The sequence below is a fragment of the Chlorocebus sabaeus genome, chromosome 29, assembly GCF_047675955.1.
Source record: "Chlorocebus sabaeus isolate Y175 chromosome 29, mChlSab1.0.hap1, whole genome shotgun sequence".
Lineage (NCBI taxonomy): Eukaryota > Metazoa > Chordata > Mammalia > Primates > Cercopithecidae > Chlorocebus > Chlorocebus sabaeus.
Genome location: NC_132932.1, coordinates 1,079,774 through 1,095,098, shown reverse-complemented (window position 1 = coordinate 1,095,098; position 15,325 = coordinate 1,079,774). Strand labels below are relative to the sequence as shown.

The following is a 15,325-nucleotide window of genomic DNA, read 5'->3' as shown; positions in this document are numbered from 1 at the left end:
GCAGGCTGGAGTGCAATGGCGCCATCTCAGCTCACTGCAACCTCTGCCTCTCATGTTCAAGTGATTCTCCTGCCTCAGCCTCCTGATTAGCTGGGATTACAGGCACCTGCCACCACGCCCAGCTAATTTTTATATTTTTAAAATGTAGAGATGGGGTTTCACCATGTTGGCCAGGCTGGTCTTAAACTCTTGACTTCAGGGGATCCACCTGCCTTGACCTCCCAAAGTGCTAGGATTACAGGCATGAGCCACTGTGCTTGGCCAGGATTGTATTTTCTAATTACAAATTGGCACATGTATTAATCCGGAAAACCTGGGGAAAAAAAAGTAAAGGAAAACACACACACACACACTCATAACCTTGCCACTCAAAAAAAAAAAAAAAAAATCTCACCACTGTCCATTACTTTTCTAAATGTGTGTTTATATGTATATATATGTATATGTATATACATCCACATTTATATATAAAATGTTATAACAGTCTGCTGTTATAAAAAGCAGTCTGCTTTTTTTCCACTTTATGTGTACATGTACTTCTTCACAACCAATTGGAATACCCACATTGATATGCCACATCCCAAAAAGCTATCAGAAGCTAAGCAAGCATGGTTACATAGATTTTGGAACAGCTACAATTATGTTATGCCCTAGGCTATTCTTACTGTTTCTCTTTATCTGCTCCAGAATGGATTGGTTTCACTGCAACCAGTGCTTCCGAAAAGATGGAGCCCATTTCTTTGTCACCAGCTGCGGTCATATTTTCTGTAAAACGTGTGTGACTCTGGGTGAGTGATTCAACTGTTTTCAGATTCAGGGACAAATGTTTTCATGTAAGGATGTAAGGAGTAGCCATTTCTATGTGTGTCTTAGGATAAAAATCACTTATTAGGTCAATGGTGATACAGACACTGTAGGAAACTGTCAATTTTAGAAATTGAAGGAATCCATTAATAAAGAATGGTGCTAAATTATTTAGCAAATGATTTAGCAAATCTATTACTTGAGGACCAGAGTGTACTCATTAGTGTTTTGAAGTCTGGCAGGGAAAGCCACAAGGCATCAGACTCTTCAGGGAAAAGAGAGAGAATAAGTATAATGGATGGGAATAGAGGAAAGTTTGGCTGATAGAAGAGCCATTTCTAAAGGGGAAGTGGTCTAGTATGTGACATCAATTTGATTAGAAATGATGATGATGATACCTTTGCAGCTTAAAAAGCAGTTTCATATCAACCAATTTTATGTAAGCCGCGCCACACGCCCCAGTGGTAATTATTAGTAGAACCGTTTTACAAATGAAGAGACTGGCTCAGAGAGGATAAGTGATTTGACCAAGTTCTTATTGCTATTAAGTCTTAGAAAGGATACGTAAATTTAAGTTTTCTTTCTTTCTTTTTTTTTAATGCTGCAATACTTACAAGGTGTGTAAATCCCTAGAAGAGGGACTTGGGGTAGGGTGTTTTGATCATAGAAGACATTACAGAAGGAGTGATGCTTCAATAGGGTTTTGAATGATAAAATGGAATTTACCAAGTGGATAAGGCAGGGAAGATTTATTCTAGTTTAAGAGAACAGCATGTACAAAGACGTATTACATCATAAAACCATAGTGCAGGGGACTACACATAATTGGGATGGTTAGAGTATAAACAGTAAGGTAAGACGTGGTGAGAGATGAGGTTAGTGAAGTAGGGAGTGTTGGATGATGGAAGGCTCTATGCACTGGGCTAAAGAGCCTGAACTTCATCCTGCAGGTGATGGAGACCTGTGGAAGTTTTTGTTTTGTTTTGTTTTTGACACAGTCTCACTTCGTCACCGAGGCTGTAGTGCAATGGTGCAATCTTGGCTCACTGCAACCTCTGCTTCCCAGGTTCAAGCGATTCTCATGTCTCAGCCACTTGAGTAGCTGGAATTATAGGCATGCACCACGATGCCGGGCTAACTATTGCATTTTTAGTAGAGATGGGGTTTCACCATGTTGGCCAGGCTGATCTTGAACTCCCAGCCTCAAGTGATCCACCTGCCTCAGCCTCCTAAAGTGCTGGGATTACAGGTGTGAGCCATTTTTTGTTTTGTTTTGTTTTGTTTTAAGAGAAGAATGTTATGTACTTGCTAGCTCACTCTGGCAATGATATGGACTGGGAAAAAGAAAAACCTTTAGTCCCCAGAAAAAGAACAGTCAAGTTAAGTAGCCTCAGGGGAAGCTTTTTTCTCTGTACAAATCTCATGACCTTTTAAAGTTGTCACTAATGTAAAAAGCTGTTTACTATGGTAACAGCAGCTCACTTTGGAGTGGTTTGTCTCATAAAGCATATGCCATGTGATGTTTTCTGCTGACATGGCATTTGTCTTAATCAATGACCAGTCCCACTACTAAAATTTCACTTTACAGGGAAAGATTAGGAATCTTAATTTTTGCTTCTTTCAGATTGGGTTGATTGGGGAATGAGAGTAGCAGAGCTTCAAAGCAAGATTAACAAATATTAGCAAAGTGATGACAAGGTAGGCATAACTGGGGAGTTTCTTACAGTACCCAATGTGTGCCTGCTGTCAGGTCAATAGAATAAAAAAGAGTAACTTAAAGTTAAGATCTTTGGTATCTTGTACTTTTCCCTACTCTTGTAAACGTACTGGAGTACTTCTGCTGGGAGTTTAGAATTGTCCTTTCTGTTCCACAGAAGAAAACTGGGAATTTATAAAAAGATGGGGCAGGAGGTGCTGGGATGGTGGCTCATGCTTATAAACTTACCGCTTTGCAGGGGCCAAGGTGGGAGGATCACTTGAGCCCAGGAGTTCAAGACCAGCTTGAGCAACATATGGAGACTCCATCTCTAAAGATAATAACAAAATTAAAATGAGCTGAGGTGGTGATGTGTGCCTGTAGTCCCAGCTAGCTGGAAGACTGAAGCAGGAGGATCACTTGAGCCTGGGAGGTTGAGGCTGCAGTGAGCCATAATTGTGCCACTGCATTCCAGCCTGGGTGACAGAGTGAGACCCTGTCTCAAAAAAACATAAAATAAAATTTAAAAAGATAGGGAGATGGGTAGAGGTACAGTGTGAAAGCCCTACTGATACCTCAACATACTAGTTTGGAAACACTTATTTAGAGAACAGACCTTAAGTTGGTGTCCTTTTATAACACAATGATATTCTAAATTCAGTAAGAACCCTTTTTTTCTTCTATTGCTAGCATACTAGATTGTTGCCGTGTACTTTAAGTCTTTAAATCTTACCTCATGCTCATGAGAGCCAAACATTTTTTTTCCCTTTTCCTTCCAGAAAAATGTGCTGTTTGTGGAACTGCCTGCAAGCATCTGGCTCTTTCTGATAATGTAAGTTTTTCTCCCCCTGCCACAAACGGTCTCATCCCATTTCTGGCCTGTAGGAAGTATATACAAAGTACAGATGATGAATTGTTTTAAAAAGAAAGAGAAGAAGACCGGGCGTGGTGGCTCACACCTGTAATCCCAGCATTTTGGAGGTCAAGGCGGGTGGATCGCCTGAGCTCAGGAATTCGAGACCACCCTGGGCAACATAGTAAAACTCTGTCTCTACTAAAATATAAAAAATTAGCCAGGCGTGGTGGTGTGGGCCTGTAGTCCCAGCTACTTGGGAGGCTGAAGCACGAGAATCGCTTGAGCCTGGGAGGTGGAAGTTGCAGTGAGCCAAGATCACACCACTACACTCCAGCTTGGGAGTAAGACTCTGTCTAAAAAAAAAAAAAGGGAAAAGAAAAAGAAAAAGAAAATCAAAGAAACAAACTTGCAAATAGCCATTTGTAAAAAGAGTGTAAATAATAGGCCAGCTGAAGAGGCTCGCACCTGTAATCCCAGCCCTTTGGGAGGCTGAGGTGGATAGATCACTTGAGATCAGAAGTTCGAGACCAGCCTGGCCAACATGATGAAACCCCCATCTCTACTAAAAATACAAAAATTAGCTGGGTGTGTTGGTGGGCACCTGTAATCCCAGCTACTCAGGAGGCTGAGGCAAAAGAATCACTTGAACCCAAGAGGCGAGGGTTGCAATGAGCCTAGATCACACCACTGCACTCCAGCCTGGGTGACAACAGCAAAACTCTGTCTCAAAGAAAAAAAAAAAAAAAGAGTATAAACAACAGATGGAAGCATTATTTGTGATCACTGTTACAGATGCACAAGGTGAGGAGAACTGGACATATAATGTACATCTAGAACAGTGGTGATCTCCCTTTTATACAGAGTGGAGATAATGCCAGGTACATTAGAAAAGGTGGTACATCCTTAGTCATATTAGTCAGTATTTTATTTTATTCAATTGTGGATATTCTCACAGTGTGTATTGCTCTCTTTATAGCTGAAGCCTCAGGAGAAGATGTTTTTCAAAAGTCCTGTGGAGACAGCTTTGCAGTATTTTAGTCACATCTCTCAGGTATGAGAAACAAAAGTGAAGAAAATCTGATTCTTCAGGCAAATTCTAATTGCATCTTATTTCTTTATTAAAGGTTTTCTTTAAACTGCATTTGTACACAATGGAGGGAAATTAACTGCTTTCTTTGCTTTCTTCCTGGATGATACAAATTTCAATCAGTTAACTTTTTATTGACCCAGAATCTGTGATAGGCTGTAAAAATCACTATGTAGCTAACATCTTGCCTTGTATTTCCTCGTTGTATTAATTAATTTCTAAGACTAAAGGTTGTTCTAGGGAGCTTTATCATTTTTCTCAGCAGATAGATACATCTTCTAAAAATTGCTTTGAGTATATAGGCCTGGCCCTGCAAACAATGGGTGTGATGGTTTAACTCACAACCAGTAACTTATAGCACTAAGATCATGAGACTACTTCTTGTTTCCCATTCTTACTTTTCAGTAATCTTTTTAGTAATACTTACCTCTTCATTTAGTGTTAATAACTGGTTTCTTGAATTTTAGGAAATATTTGTTCTTTTCTTGATGTGTCATATGTTGGCATACAATTGACTTGGTCAGGAGCAATAGGAATGTAGAAGCAGGTAGAGAGAAGGCAGGACAACCATTTGAAAGAATTCCCTAGTTGTAAAAACTTTGATTTTTTTCTTTCTACTCCCCAGTTATCTTAGATTATGCTACAGCCTCATGGAATTCCTATTGTGGCATATTTCTTGAGATTTGTATCACTGTTCCCTTTCTATACTCTTACTTCTTATTCTTTTGAAAGTACCCCTTTTCTAAACCTGAAGATGATCCTTAGTCATTTTCTGGTTGAAGATTTATTTTTCAGTGTCCTGCCTCTCAATCCTCACTCTAGAGATAGAGTAAGGGGAATTAAGGCTTGCTGCTTGCTGTCTTTAGCTGCTGGGTTGAGCCATCATATTTGACATACACTATATTTAACATTATAAGTATATTAAAATCCAGCTGAGACTCAAGGAGAAATGTAAACAAGGTCATAGGAACAAGAGAAAGAGCAGACCTTTGGTTAATAAATAAACCTAGGCGTAGTTAATGATCAGTAGAGAAATCATATGTAGTCTGAATCCTAACCTGCCTGATCATGGGACCAATTACACATGGTCAAACAATCAAGATAAAAGAAATGGAAAGGGTCAGTTAATCATCACTGTAGTGAAGGGTCAATTTAGTGAAGTCAGCAAAGTCTAAAAATGTGTTTTCCTAATTTGTGAAGCTGAATAACTGATCCAGTACCTAGACTGTTTCATTCAGGCTTCTGCTCAAAACATTCTTCTTCAGTCAGTCCTTTAGTGACTCTCATATTTCAAATAGTAGCCCCAGCATTTTCTACTCCTTACCATGCTTTTTTTTCATCATAGTTCTTTTCTCTAACATTATGTTATGTATTTGTTGTCTGAATCCTGCACTGGAATATAAGCTCCATGAACACAGATTTGGTTGTTTTGTTTATTGTTCTCTTGTAATAGTCTTTAATAAGTAGTGGACACTCAAAACGTTGTCATTGAATGAATGATGGAATGTTGCTATAAATATCTATTTGTGTTCCAATTTTAGTATTTATGTTCTTACGTTCTCCAATCTCTACAATGACTTAAGGCCATTTTTTCTGCTGCACTTTGTGCTAATAGTTCATCAAACTGCCTGTTTTGAATCCTTTACCCACCTCAAGATAATCTTTCTGAGGGATTGGAGAACCTCATGTAGATCTGTAAGTTTTCTTTTCTTTTCTTTCTTTCTTTTTTTTTTTTTTGACTTGGAGTCTTGCTTTTGTCGCCCAGGCTGGAGTGCGGTGGCGAGATCTCAGCTCACAGAAACCTCCGCCTCCAGGGTTCAAGCGATTCTCCTGGGGGCAGGGACAATTTCAGTCTTATTCATTTTATATGACTCCTAACATAGCACCAGGAACATAGAAGGATTCAATAAATACTTTTTGAAAGAATTAATGAAATAATCTTTCCTGTTGAAGTTATCCTTTAATGTATATGAAATACAGCAAAATGATAATACTGGGAAAACTGTTGGTGTAGAAATCTAATGACCAACTCGGCCTGCTAACTTATTGCTTTATTTCTTTGAGCCAGTCATACTTCCTCACATGTAATATGAAATAATAATACTCATCCTACTTCTTATGAAGATCCAATGAGACAATGTTTATGGAAATATTCTAAAAACCATAAAGTACTTAAAAAAGAAAACAAAAACAGAGACAGTCTTGCTATATTGCCCAGGCTGTTCTCAAACTCCTCGGCTCAAGCAGTCCTCCCACCTTGGCCTCCCAAAGTGCCAGGATTACAGGTGTGAGCCACCACGCCCAACCTGAAAATTGTACTTTATTAGTTTAAAAAATAATGTGGAAAAGTCATGACAGGTTATGGGTGATCACAAACTCACTTAAAAATAGTTAAAGATCATATACGTAAAAAGAAGTTTGTATTTTAAAAAATTGTTGGCCGGGCGTAGTGGCTCACGCCTGTAATCCCAGCACTTTGGGAGGCCAAGGTGGGCGGATCACCTGAGGTCAGGAGCTTCTGACCAACCTGGCCAACATGGAGAAACCCCTTCTCTACTAAAAATAAAAAATTAGCCAAGTGTGGTGGCACATGTCTGTACTCCCAGCTACTCAAGAGGCTGAGGCAGGAGAATTGCCTGAACCCGGGAAGTAGAGATTGCCGTGAGCCGAGATCGCGCCATTGCACTTCAGCCTGGGCAACCAGAGCAAAACTCCATCTCAAACAAAAAACAAAACAAAACAAAAAAAAAATTGTTTTCAAAGGGAAATATAAACACCCCATCTGCTTTTTTTTTTTTTTTGAGACGGAGTCTCGCTCTGTCGCCCAGGCTGGAGTGCAGTGGCTTGATCTCAGCTCACTGCAAGCTCCGCCTCCTGGATTCACGCCATTCTCCTGCCTCAGCCTCCCAAGTAGCTGGGACTACAGGCGCCCGCCACCACACCAGGCTAATTTTTTTATATTTTTAGTAGAGACGGGGTTTCACCGTGTTAACCGGAATGGTCTCCATCTCCTGACCTCGTGATCTGCCGGTCTCGGCCTCCCAAAGTGCTGGGATTACAGGCGTGAGCCACTGTGCCCGGCCCCTTTTTTTTTTTTTTTTCTGTCCACTAGTTTTCATGCAATCTCCTACTTTTTTAATAACAGCTTTATTGAGATGTAGTTAACATACCATAAAATTTACCCTTTTAAAGTATGCAATTCAGTAGTTTTTAATACATCCACAGAGTTGCACAAACACTACTGCCTAATTTTCAAACATTTTCATCTCACCCCAGAAAGAAGCTCTGTACTTATTGGCAGGCACTTCCCAAACCCTTCCCACCCTCCCCATCCCCAGGCAATCACTAATTTACTTTCTGTTCCTATGGTTTTGCCTGTTCAGGACATAAATATAGAATCATATAATGTATGGTCTTTTGTGACTTGCTGCATTCACTAAGTATAATGCTCTCAAGTTTCATCCATGTCGTAGCATCTATTAGGACTTTATTAATATTTCATTCCATTTTATGGCCAAATAACAATCTATTATATAAATGGATGTACATTTTACTTATGCATCCATTAGTTGATAGACATTTGGGTTGTTCCTACTTTGGAGCTATTGTAAGTAATATTGCTGTGGAACATTTATGTACAAGTTTTTACATGGACATATATTTTTATTTCTGTTGGGTATATACCTAGGAGTGGAATTTCTGGGTCAAATGGTAACTCTATATTTAACTTTTTTAGGAACTACCAAACTATTTTCCCAAGTGGCTGTAGTGTTTTATATCCTTAGCAGCTGTTTTAGTCTGTCTGGGCTGCTGTAATAAAATACCTTAGACTGGACAATTTCTAAATAACAGAAATTTAATTCTCACAGTTCTGGAGGCTGGGAAGTTCAACATCAAGGCCCCAATAGATGCAGTGTCTGGTAAGGGCTTACTCTTTGCTTCCAAGATAATGCCTTCTTGCTGCATCCTCACATGGCAAAAGTGGCAAACAGGCTTCTTTTTTACTTATTTTTTTGAGACAGGGTCTCACTGTGTCACAAAGGCTGGAGTGCAGTAGTGTGGTTGTGGCCAGTGGTGCAATCATGGCCCCCTGCAGCCTTGCCCTCTTGAGCTCAGGTGATCCTCTCACCTCACCCTCCCAGGTAGCTGGGACTACAAGCACATGTCACCCCACTCAGCTAGTTTTTGTATTTTTTTAAATAGATACAGAGTTTCACCATGTTGCCCAGGCTGGTCTTGAACCTGGGCTCACGCAGTCTGCCCGCCTCAGCCTCCCAAAGTGCTGCAATTACAGGCGTGAGCCACCGCGCCCAACCCTAAGCCTTTTTTTTTTTTTTTTTTTTTTTGAGACAGAGTCTCGCTCTGTCGCCCAGGCTGGAGTGCTGTGGCACGATCTCGGCTCACTGCAACCTCTGCTTCCTGGGTTCAAGCAATTCTCCTGCCTACACCTCCTGAGTAGCTGGGATCATAGGTGTGCGCCACCACGCCCGGCTAATTTTTGTATTTTTAATAGAGACAGGGTTTCACCACATTGGTCAGGGTGGTCCGGAATTCCTGATCTGTGATCCGCTCACCTCAGCCTCCCAAGATGCTGAGATTACAGATGCGCCACCATGCCCGCCCCCCAAGCCTCTTTTATAAGGCACTGATCCCATTTATAAGGCACTAATCCCATTCACAAGAGCAAAGCCTTCAGGACATAATAACCTCCTAAAGCCTCCATATCTTAATACTATTGCATTGAGAGTTGAGTGTCAACAAATGAATTTTTGTGGGACACAAACATTCAGACCATAGCAGGCCAATAAATATTTTAAGCTTTGCAGGCCATACAATTTCTGATGCAGCTATCCAACTCTGCTGTTGTAGCACGGAAGCAGCCATAGACAGCATGTAAGCAAATGGGTATAATTATGTTCCAATAAAACTTATTTACAAAAACAGACAGCTAGCCCAGCACGGTGGCTCACGCCTGTAATCCCAGCACTTTGGGAGGCCAAGGCCGGCGGATCACGAGTTCAGGAGATCAAGACCATCCTGGCTAACACAGTGAAACCCCATCTCCACTAAAAATATAAAAAATTAGCTGGGCGTGGTGGCGGGAGCCTGTAGTTCCAGCTACTAGGAAGGCTGAGGTAGGAGAATGGCATGAAACCCAGGAGTCAGAGGTTGCAGTGAACTGAGATCACGCCACTGCACTCCAGCCTGGGCGACAGAGTGAGACTGTCTCAAAAAAAAAAACAAAAAAAAACCCCAAAAAAACAAAACAGACAGCTGGTCATGTTCAGTTGTTTGCTGACTATTGGTCTATTTTATGTTTTTAAAGGATTTTTGAAGTCTCATGTTTTTACTAATATATACATACATAATTGCTACATATACTGTTGGAATAAAATCAGGTCAAGATTTGATCTCATCAATAGACCAGAGCTTCTCCATCCCTCATTTGAATTAAGAATTTGAACAACTGAGGTACTCAGTGGGCCAGACGCAGTGGCTCACACCACTTTGGAGGCCAAGGTGGGAGGATTGCATGAGGCCAGGAGTTTGAGACTAGCTTGGGTAACATAGTGAAACCCCATCTCTACAAAAAATTTAAAAATTAGGTGGGCATGGTGGCACACACCTGTAATCCCAGCTACTCAGGAGGCTGAGGTGGGAGGATCGCTTGATCCCAAGAGGTTGAGGCTGCAGTGAGCCGTGATTGCACCACCGTACTCCAGCTTGGGTAAAAATAGAGAAATTAAAAAGAGATACTCAATGGTGCTTTTGAAGAAAAGTTGTATTTAGTTTAATATTATTTTATCTAAAAAGGAAAAGCTGTCAGTATTTAGGACTGAAACAGTGTAGTTGAATTCTTCATCACTACTGAGTAGGGGATGGAGGAACCTTAGGCCAGTGTGAGGTTGTATTCCTTTGATCATACAAACTGTGCAACCCAAAACATAACCCTCCGCCTGGTGGGCTGCTGTGGCTCTCATTCAGAGTGGGCACTTCAGACATCTTACTAACAATCCTCCAATTGCTTTTGCTAAGAAAGCATTTTTAGGGTTCTTTTTTGCTCTACTCTGTTCCCTCTGAGCCATCACGATAATCTATTTCAATTGCAAATCTGAACAAGTAACTGCCTTTTCAGAATCCTTTGGTGGCTTCCTATCACTAAGTTTCAGACTGCTCAGAGTAATACATAGTTACCTTAATGATCTAGTTCCTCCTAAACTCTCCAATTTCAATCACAACTACCACCTCACATCTCATATACAAGCACAAGTTTTTACATAAGGTTATTTATTACTGAATCTATTAGGCAGATTTAGTTCTTTGCAGTTCTTTTACAGACCATATACTTTCATACCTTTATATCTGAAACGCCTAACTTCTACACTTTAAAGACTAAGTTAGGCTGGGCGTGGTGGCTCATGCCTGTAATCCCAGCACTTTTGGAGGCTGACAGGGGTGGATCACCTGAGGTTGAGGGTTCAAGATCTGCCTGGCCAATATGGTGAAACCCCATCTCTACTAAAAATACAAAAAAGTAGCCGGGTGTGGTGGTGGCGTGTGCCTGTAATCCCAGCTGCTTGTGAGACTGAGGCATGAGAATCGCTTGAACCTGGGAGGCAGAGGTTGCAGCGAGCCTAGATTGCGCCACTGCACTCCAACCTGAGTGACGGAGCGAGACTGTCTCAAAAAACAAACAAACAAACAAACAAAAAACTGAATTAATAGTTACCTCTTAATCATTATCTCTATCTTGTAAATTCTTGTGTTCTGCATATAACATAGTGTTTTACTTACTGGTTCATGTGTCAGAGTGTCTCTTCTACTAGACTGTGATAAGCTACTGTGAACCTGGAAAATCTGAGACAAGTCTCAGTTAATTTAGAAAGTTTATTTTGCCAAGATTGAGGACATGTGCCCATGACACAGCCTCAGGAGGTTCAGACGACATGTGCCCAAGGTCAGAGCGCAGTTTGGTTTTATACATTTTAGGGAGACATGAGACATCAATCAACATATGTAAGATGAACATTGGTTCGGTCTGGAAAGGTGGGACAGCTCAAAGTGGGAGAGGGCTTCTAGGTCATAGGTAGATAAGAGACCAATGGTTGCCTTCTTTTGAGTTTCTGATTAGCCTCTCCAAAGGAGGCAATCAGATATGCATGTATCTCAGTGAGCAGACGCGTGACTTTGAATAGAATGGGAGGCAGGTTTGCCCTAAGCATTTCCCAGCTTGACTTTTCCTTTTAGCTTAGTGATTTGGGGGGTCCAAGATATTTTCCTTTGACACTACTAAAAGATAAGAACCCATACTGTTCATCTTAGCATTTCCAGTTCTTATGCCTGGCATAAAGTGTTCAGTAAAGTTTTGCTAAATGAAATATAATCTTTGCACTATATATTTTCTGCCCCTGTGTGAGACATTTTCTGATACCAACCGGTTCTCTGACACCAACTAGGTGTGGAACAATTCAATTCAATTCAATTCAATTCTAACACTTAATTCCTAGAGTTTTAGTGTCATACTTCACAAGTTTAGGGCTCAGCCTCACAAGACTGCCCCCACTCTGGACACCAGCCACAAATGGGGTACCTAGGCTACAATAACTTCAGACTGGCCAACCACAAACTTGAGGTTTCTCATGAACTTCCTCCTGCTCCCCCAAGCTTCAATAACTTGCTAGAATGACTCACAGAACTTAGAAAAGTACTTTACTTATTATTACCAGTTTATTAAAAAAGATACAACATGGGGTCCAGGTGCAGTGGCTCACACCTGTAATCCCAGCACTTTGGGAGGCCGAGGTGGGTGGATCACCTGAGGTCAGGAGTTCGAGACCAGCCTGGCCAACGTGGTGAAACCCTGCCTCTACTAAAAATACAAAAAGTAGATGGGTGTGGTGGTGGGCACCTGTAATTCCAGCTACTCTGGAGGCTGAAGCAGGAGAATCACTTGAACCTGGGAGGCGGAGGTTGCAGTGAGCCAAGATTATGCCACCGCACTCCAGCCTGGGTGACAGCGCAAGACTGTGTCTCAAAAAAAGAAAAGAAAAGAAAAGAAAACAATACATCATGGGAATAGCCAAATGGAAAAGATGCAAAGTATGTGAGGAGGGGTTCAGAGCTTCATACCCTCTCCAGATGCACTACTCTCCCAGCACCTCCAAGTGTTCACCAATCTGAACTCCCTTGTTCAGGAGTTGTTATGAAGGTTCCATTACATAGGCATGATTGATTAAAGAATTGGTCGTTGGCGATTGAACTCAATCTCTAGCCCCTTTTCCTTCTCTGGTTGTCGGGAGTGAGGGTGGGGTGGGAAGAAGGGTTGGAACGCCAACCCTCCAAACAGTGTTTGGTTCCTCTGGCAACAAGCCCCCATTTTGATGCTATCTAGGACTCCACCAAGAGTCACCTCATTAGCACAAATTCAGGTATGGTTGAAAGGGGCTTGTTATGAATAACAAAAGATGCTCCTATCACTCAGGAAATACCAAGGGTTTTAGTAACTCTGTGAGGAACCAGGGACAAAGACCGTATATATATTTCTTACACCACACCCTGTTCAAAAGATCCCCCTCAAAATCAGCCCATTAAAAAAAGGTTTATTATGATTTTATCACATATAATTTCAAATGTCTAAAAAGAGTATAATCATATGTATAATATAATTAATTTCTGAACCGTATCAGTTTCACTGCCCCGTGCATGGCAAGTTAGTACACCAAGACACTGGGTTGCAGCAGAGAAAGAGGTTTAATCATAAGACAGCTGAACAAGGAGATAGGAAACCTCAAATTTGCCTCTAGGAGGAGTTCGAGGCTAGAGGTTTTTAAAGGGTTGGATGAGTAGTAAGCCATGGTGTGGGGATCATTGCTTGGTTAAAGAATGCAGGGTGGAGTCATGAGAGGGGTAGATGAAGAAACTGCATTCTCGAAAATGTCATTATAAAAGTTTACAAAAACCCCAATTCCCCAGAGAGCTATGAAATGAGCAGAGTGCAGAATATATTCTGTCAGTCTCTTGAAATATTATTTGCCCTCTTAACTGATAAAGCAATGGAGGAAGAAAGTAAGAATATAATAAAAATATGAAAAAAGTGAAAAAAAAAACTGCATTCTCATGCTGATTCGATTCCTCTGTGGGGGTCTTCAGACTCGCTAGTGTCAGCTGTTCCGCTGGAATTCAAGATCTGAAAAATATCTTAAGCAACTTTTAAGCAAAAGCCTTATGATTCTAATGTCATATTCTGTTTATGAGAACAATGAGGATGCAGATGGTCAGCATCCAGTGTGATGTGACTTTCGCAGCTAAAAGGAAGTGTGCCAAAGTGCAGCCTGATTAATCCTTAATTATAACTATATTTCTGTCCAGAACCAAGCATGTAATTCTTGTTCAACCCTATGAGGACGGTTTCATTTCCATGCTTCCATCACTCCACTTCAACAATTATCGGTGAATGGCTAGTTTTCCTCCATCCATACCTCTTGCCACCCCCACCCAGATTATTTTAAAGCCAAAACCGGATATTACATCATTTCAATCTGTAAATATTTCAGTGTGTATCTCTAAAAGATAGGAACTTTTTTCTTAAATATAACCACATCCTGCTAAAATAACAATTTCATAATATTATCAAATAATCAGGCTGCATTCACATTTCTCCGGTTGTCTCAGTTTTAAAATGTTCCCACATTTTGAACTGAGTTTCAGTAAACGTATATATTTCAGTGGTTATGTCTCTTAAGTTTCTTTTACACTATAAGTTTTCTCTCATTTCTTTGTAAGTTATCATGGAAGAAAATGGTCTTTTGTCCTATACAGTTGTTCACAGTGTGGATTTTGTTTATTGGACCTATGGAGTCCTTTTATATGTTCCTCTGTCCTCTATTTCCTGTAAATTGATAGGTAGGTTTAGGGTTAATCACCATCATTGGTTTGGGGGCAGGGGAAGGTAAGGCAAGACCACTTTATTCCAGTGTTGTATTCCACCAAGAGGTACTTAATGGTCTGTGTCTCTTATTTTGTGTGAGGGTAGCCATTGATGAACTTTGCAGAGATCCTTAATTCATTAGAAGTTGTGAAATTCCAATTCTGTCACCCTTTCTCATTTTTTTAGTTGGATTACTTACAGAAATGTCCTTTTATCAAGTGAATGATTATCCAGATCCATAGTTCAAAAATACTAAGACTTGCTTGTAGATATTGTGGAATGAGGGAGTTTCACAAAAGATAGATAAGGCAAACTAATAGGTTTTGAATGTCAAAGAGAGATCATGAATTTACCAATATCTTTAAAGTGAATTTCTAAAAGTTGGTGACTTATTTACAGATGTTCAAAAATTAAATTGCATGCAAAAATAAATATTCAACTAAATAAAAATGCTGACATTTAAAAATAAGAACTAAGGCTAGGCACAGTGGCTCATGCCTATAATCCCAACACTTTGGGAGGCCGAAGTGGGAGGACTGCTAGAACCCAGGAGTTTGAGATCAGCCTGGGCAACATAGTGAGACCCTTTCACTTAAGAAAAAAAAAATTAAAAAATTAGAGGGGTATGGTGGCATGCACCTGTTGTCCCAGCTACTCGGGAGGCTCAAGTGGGAAAATCACTTGAGCCCGGGAGGTTGAGCCTACAGTGAACTGTGAACAAACCCCTGCACTCTAGTCTGGTTGAAAGCGCAAAACTCTATCTCAAAAAAAAAAAAAAGAACTAAGACTGGGCATGGTGGCTCAATCCAGTAGTTCCAGCACTTGGAGGATGACCTGAGGCCAGAAGTTTGAGACCAGTTTGGGCAACACAGCAGGACCCCATCTCTATCAAAATAAAAATAAATAAAAATAAGAACTGGGAAGGTCCTTCTTTAGTACAAAAATGATAATCAA

The 15,325-nt window shown here is 40.6% G+C and overlaps 1 protein-coding gene across 1 annotated transcript in view; it reads left to right on the top strand.

Annotated features, from left to right (window-relative positions):
* The first annotated feature begins 688 nt into the window (after window positions 1-688).
* The window catches only part of RNF212B (ring finger protein 212B), a 33,283-nt gene continuing 18,646 nt past the window's right edge, over window positions 689-15,325 (top strand). Inside the window, exons 1-3 of the mRNA XM_037987546.2 lie at window positions 689-788; window positions 3,280-3,332; window positions 4,333-4,407. Coding sequence (XP_037843474.2) covers window positions 689-788; window positions 3,280-3,332; window positions 4,333-4,407 — 228 coding nt within the window. The remainder of the gene's footprint in view (window positions 789-3,279; window positions 3,333-4,332; window positions 4,408-15,325) is intronic.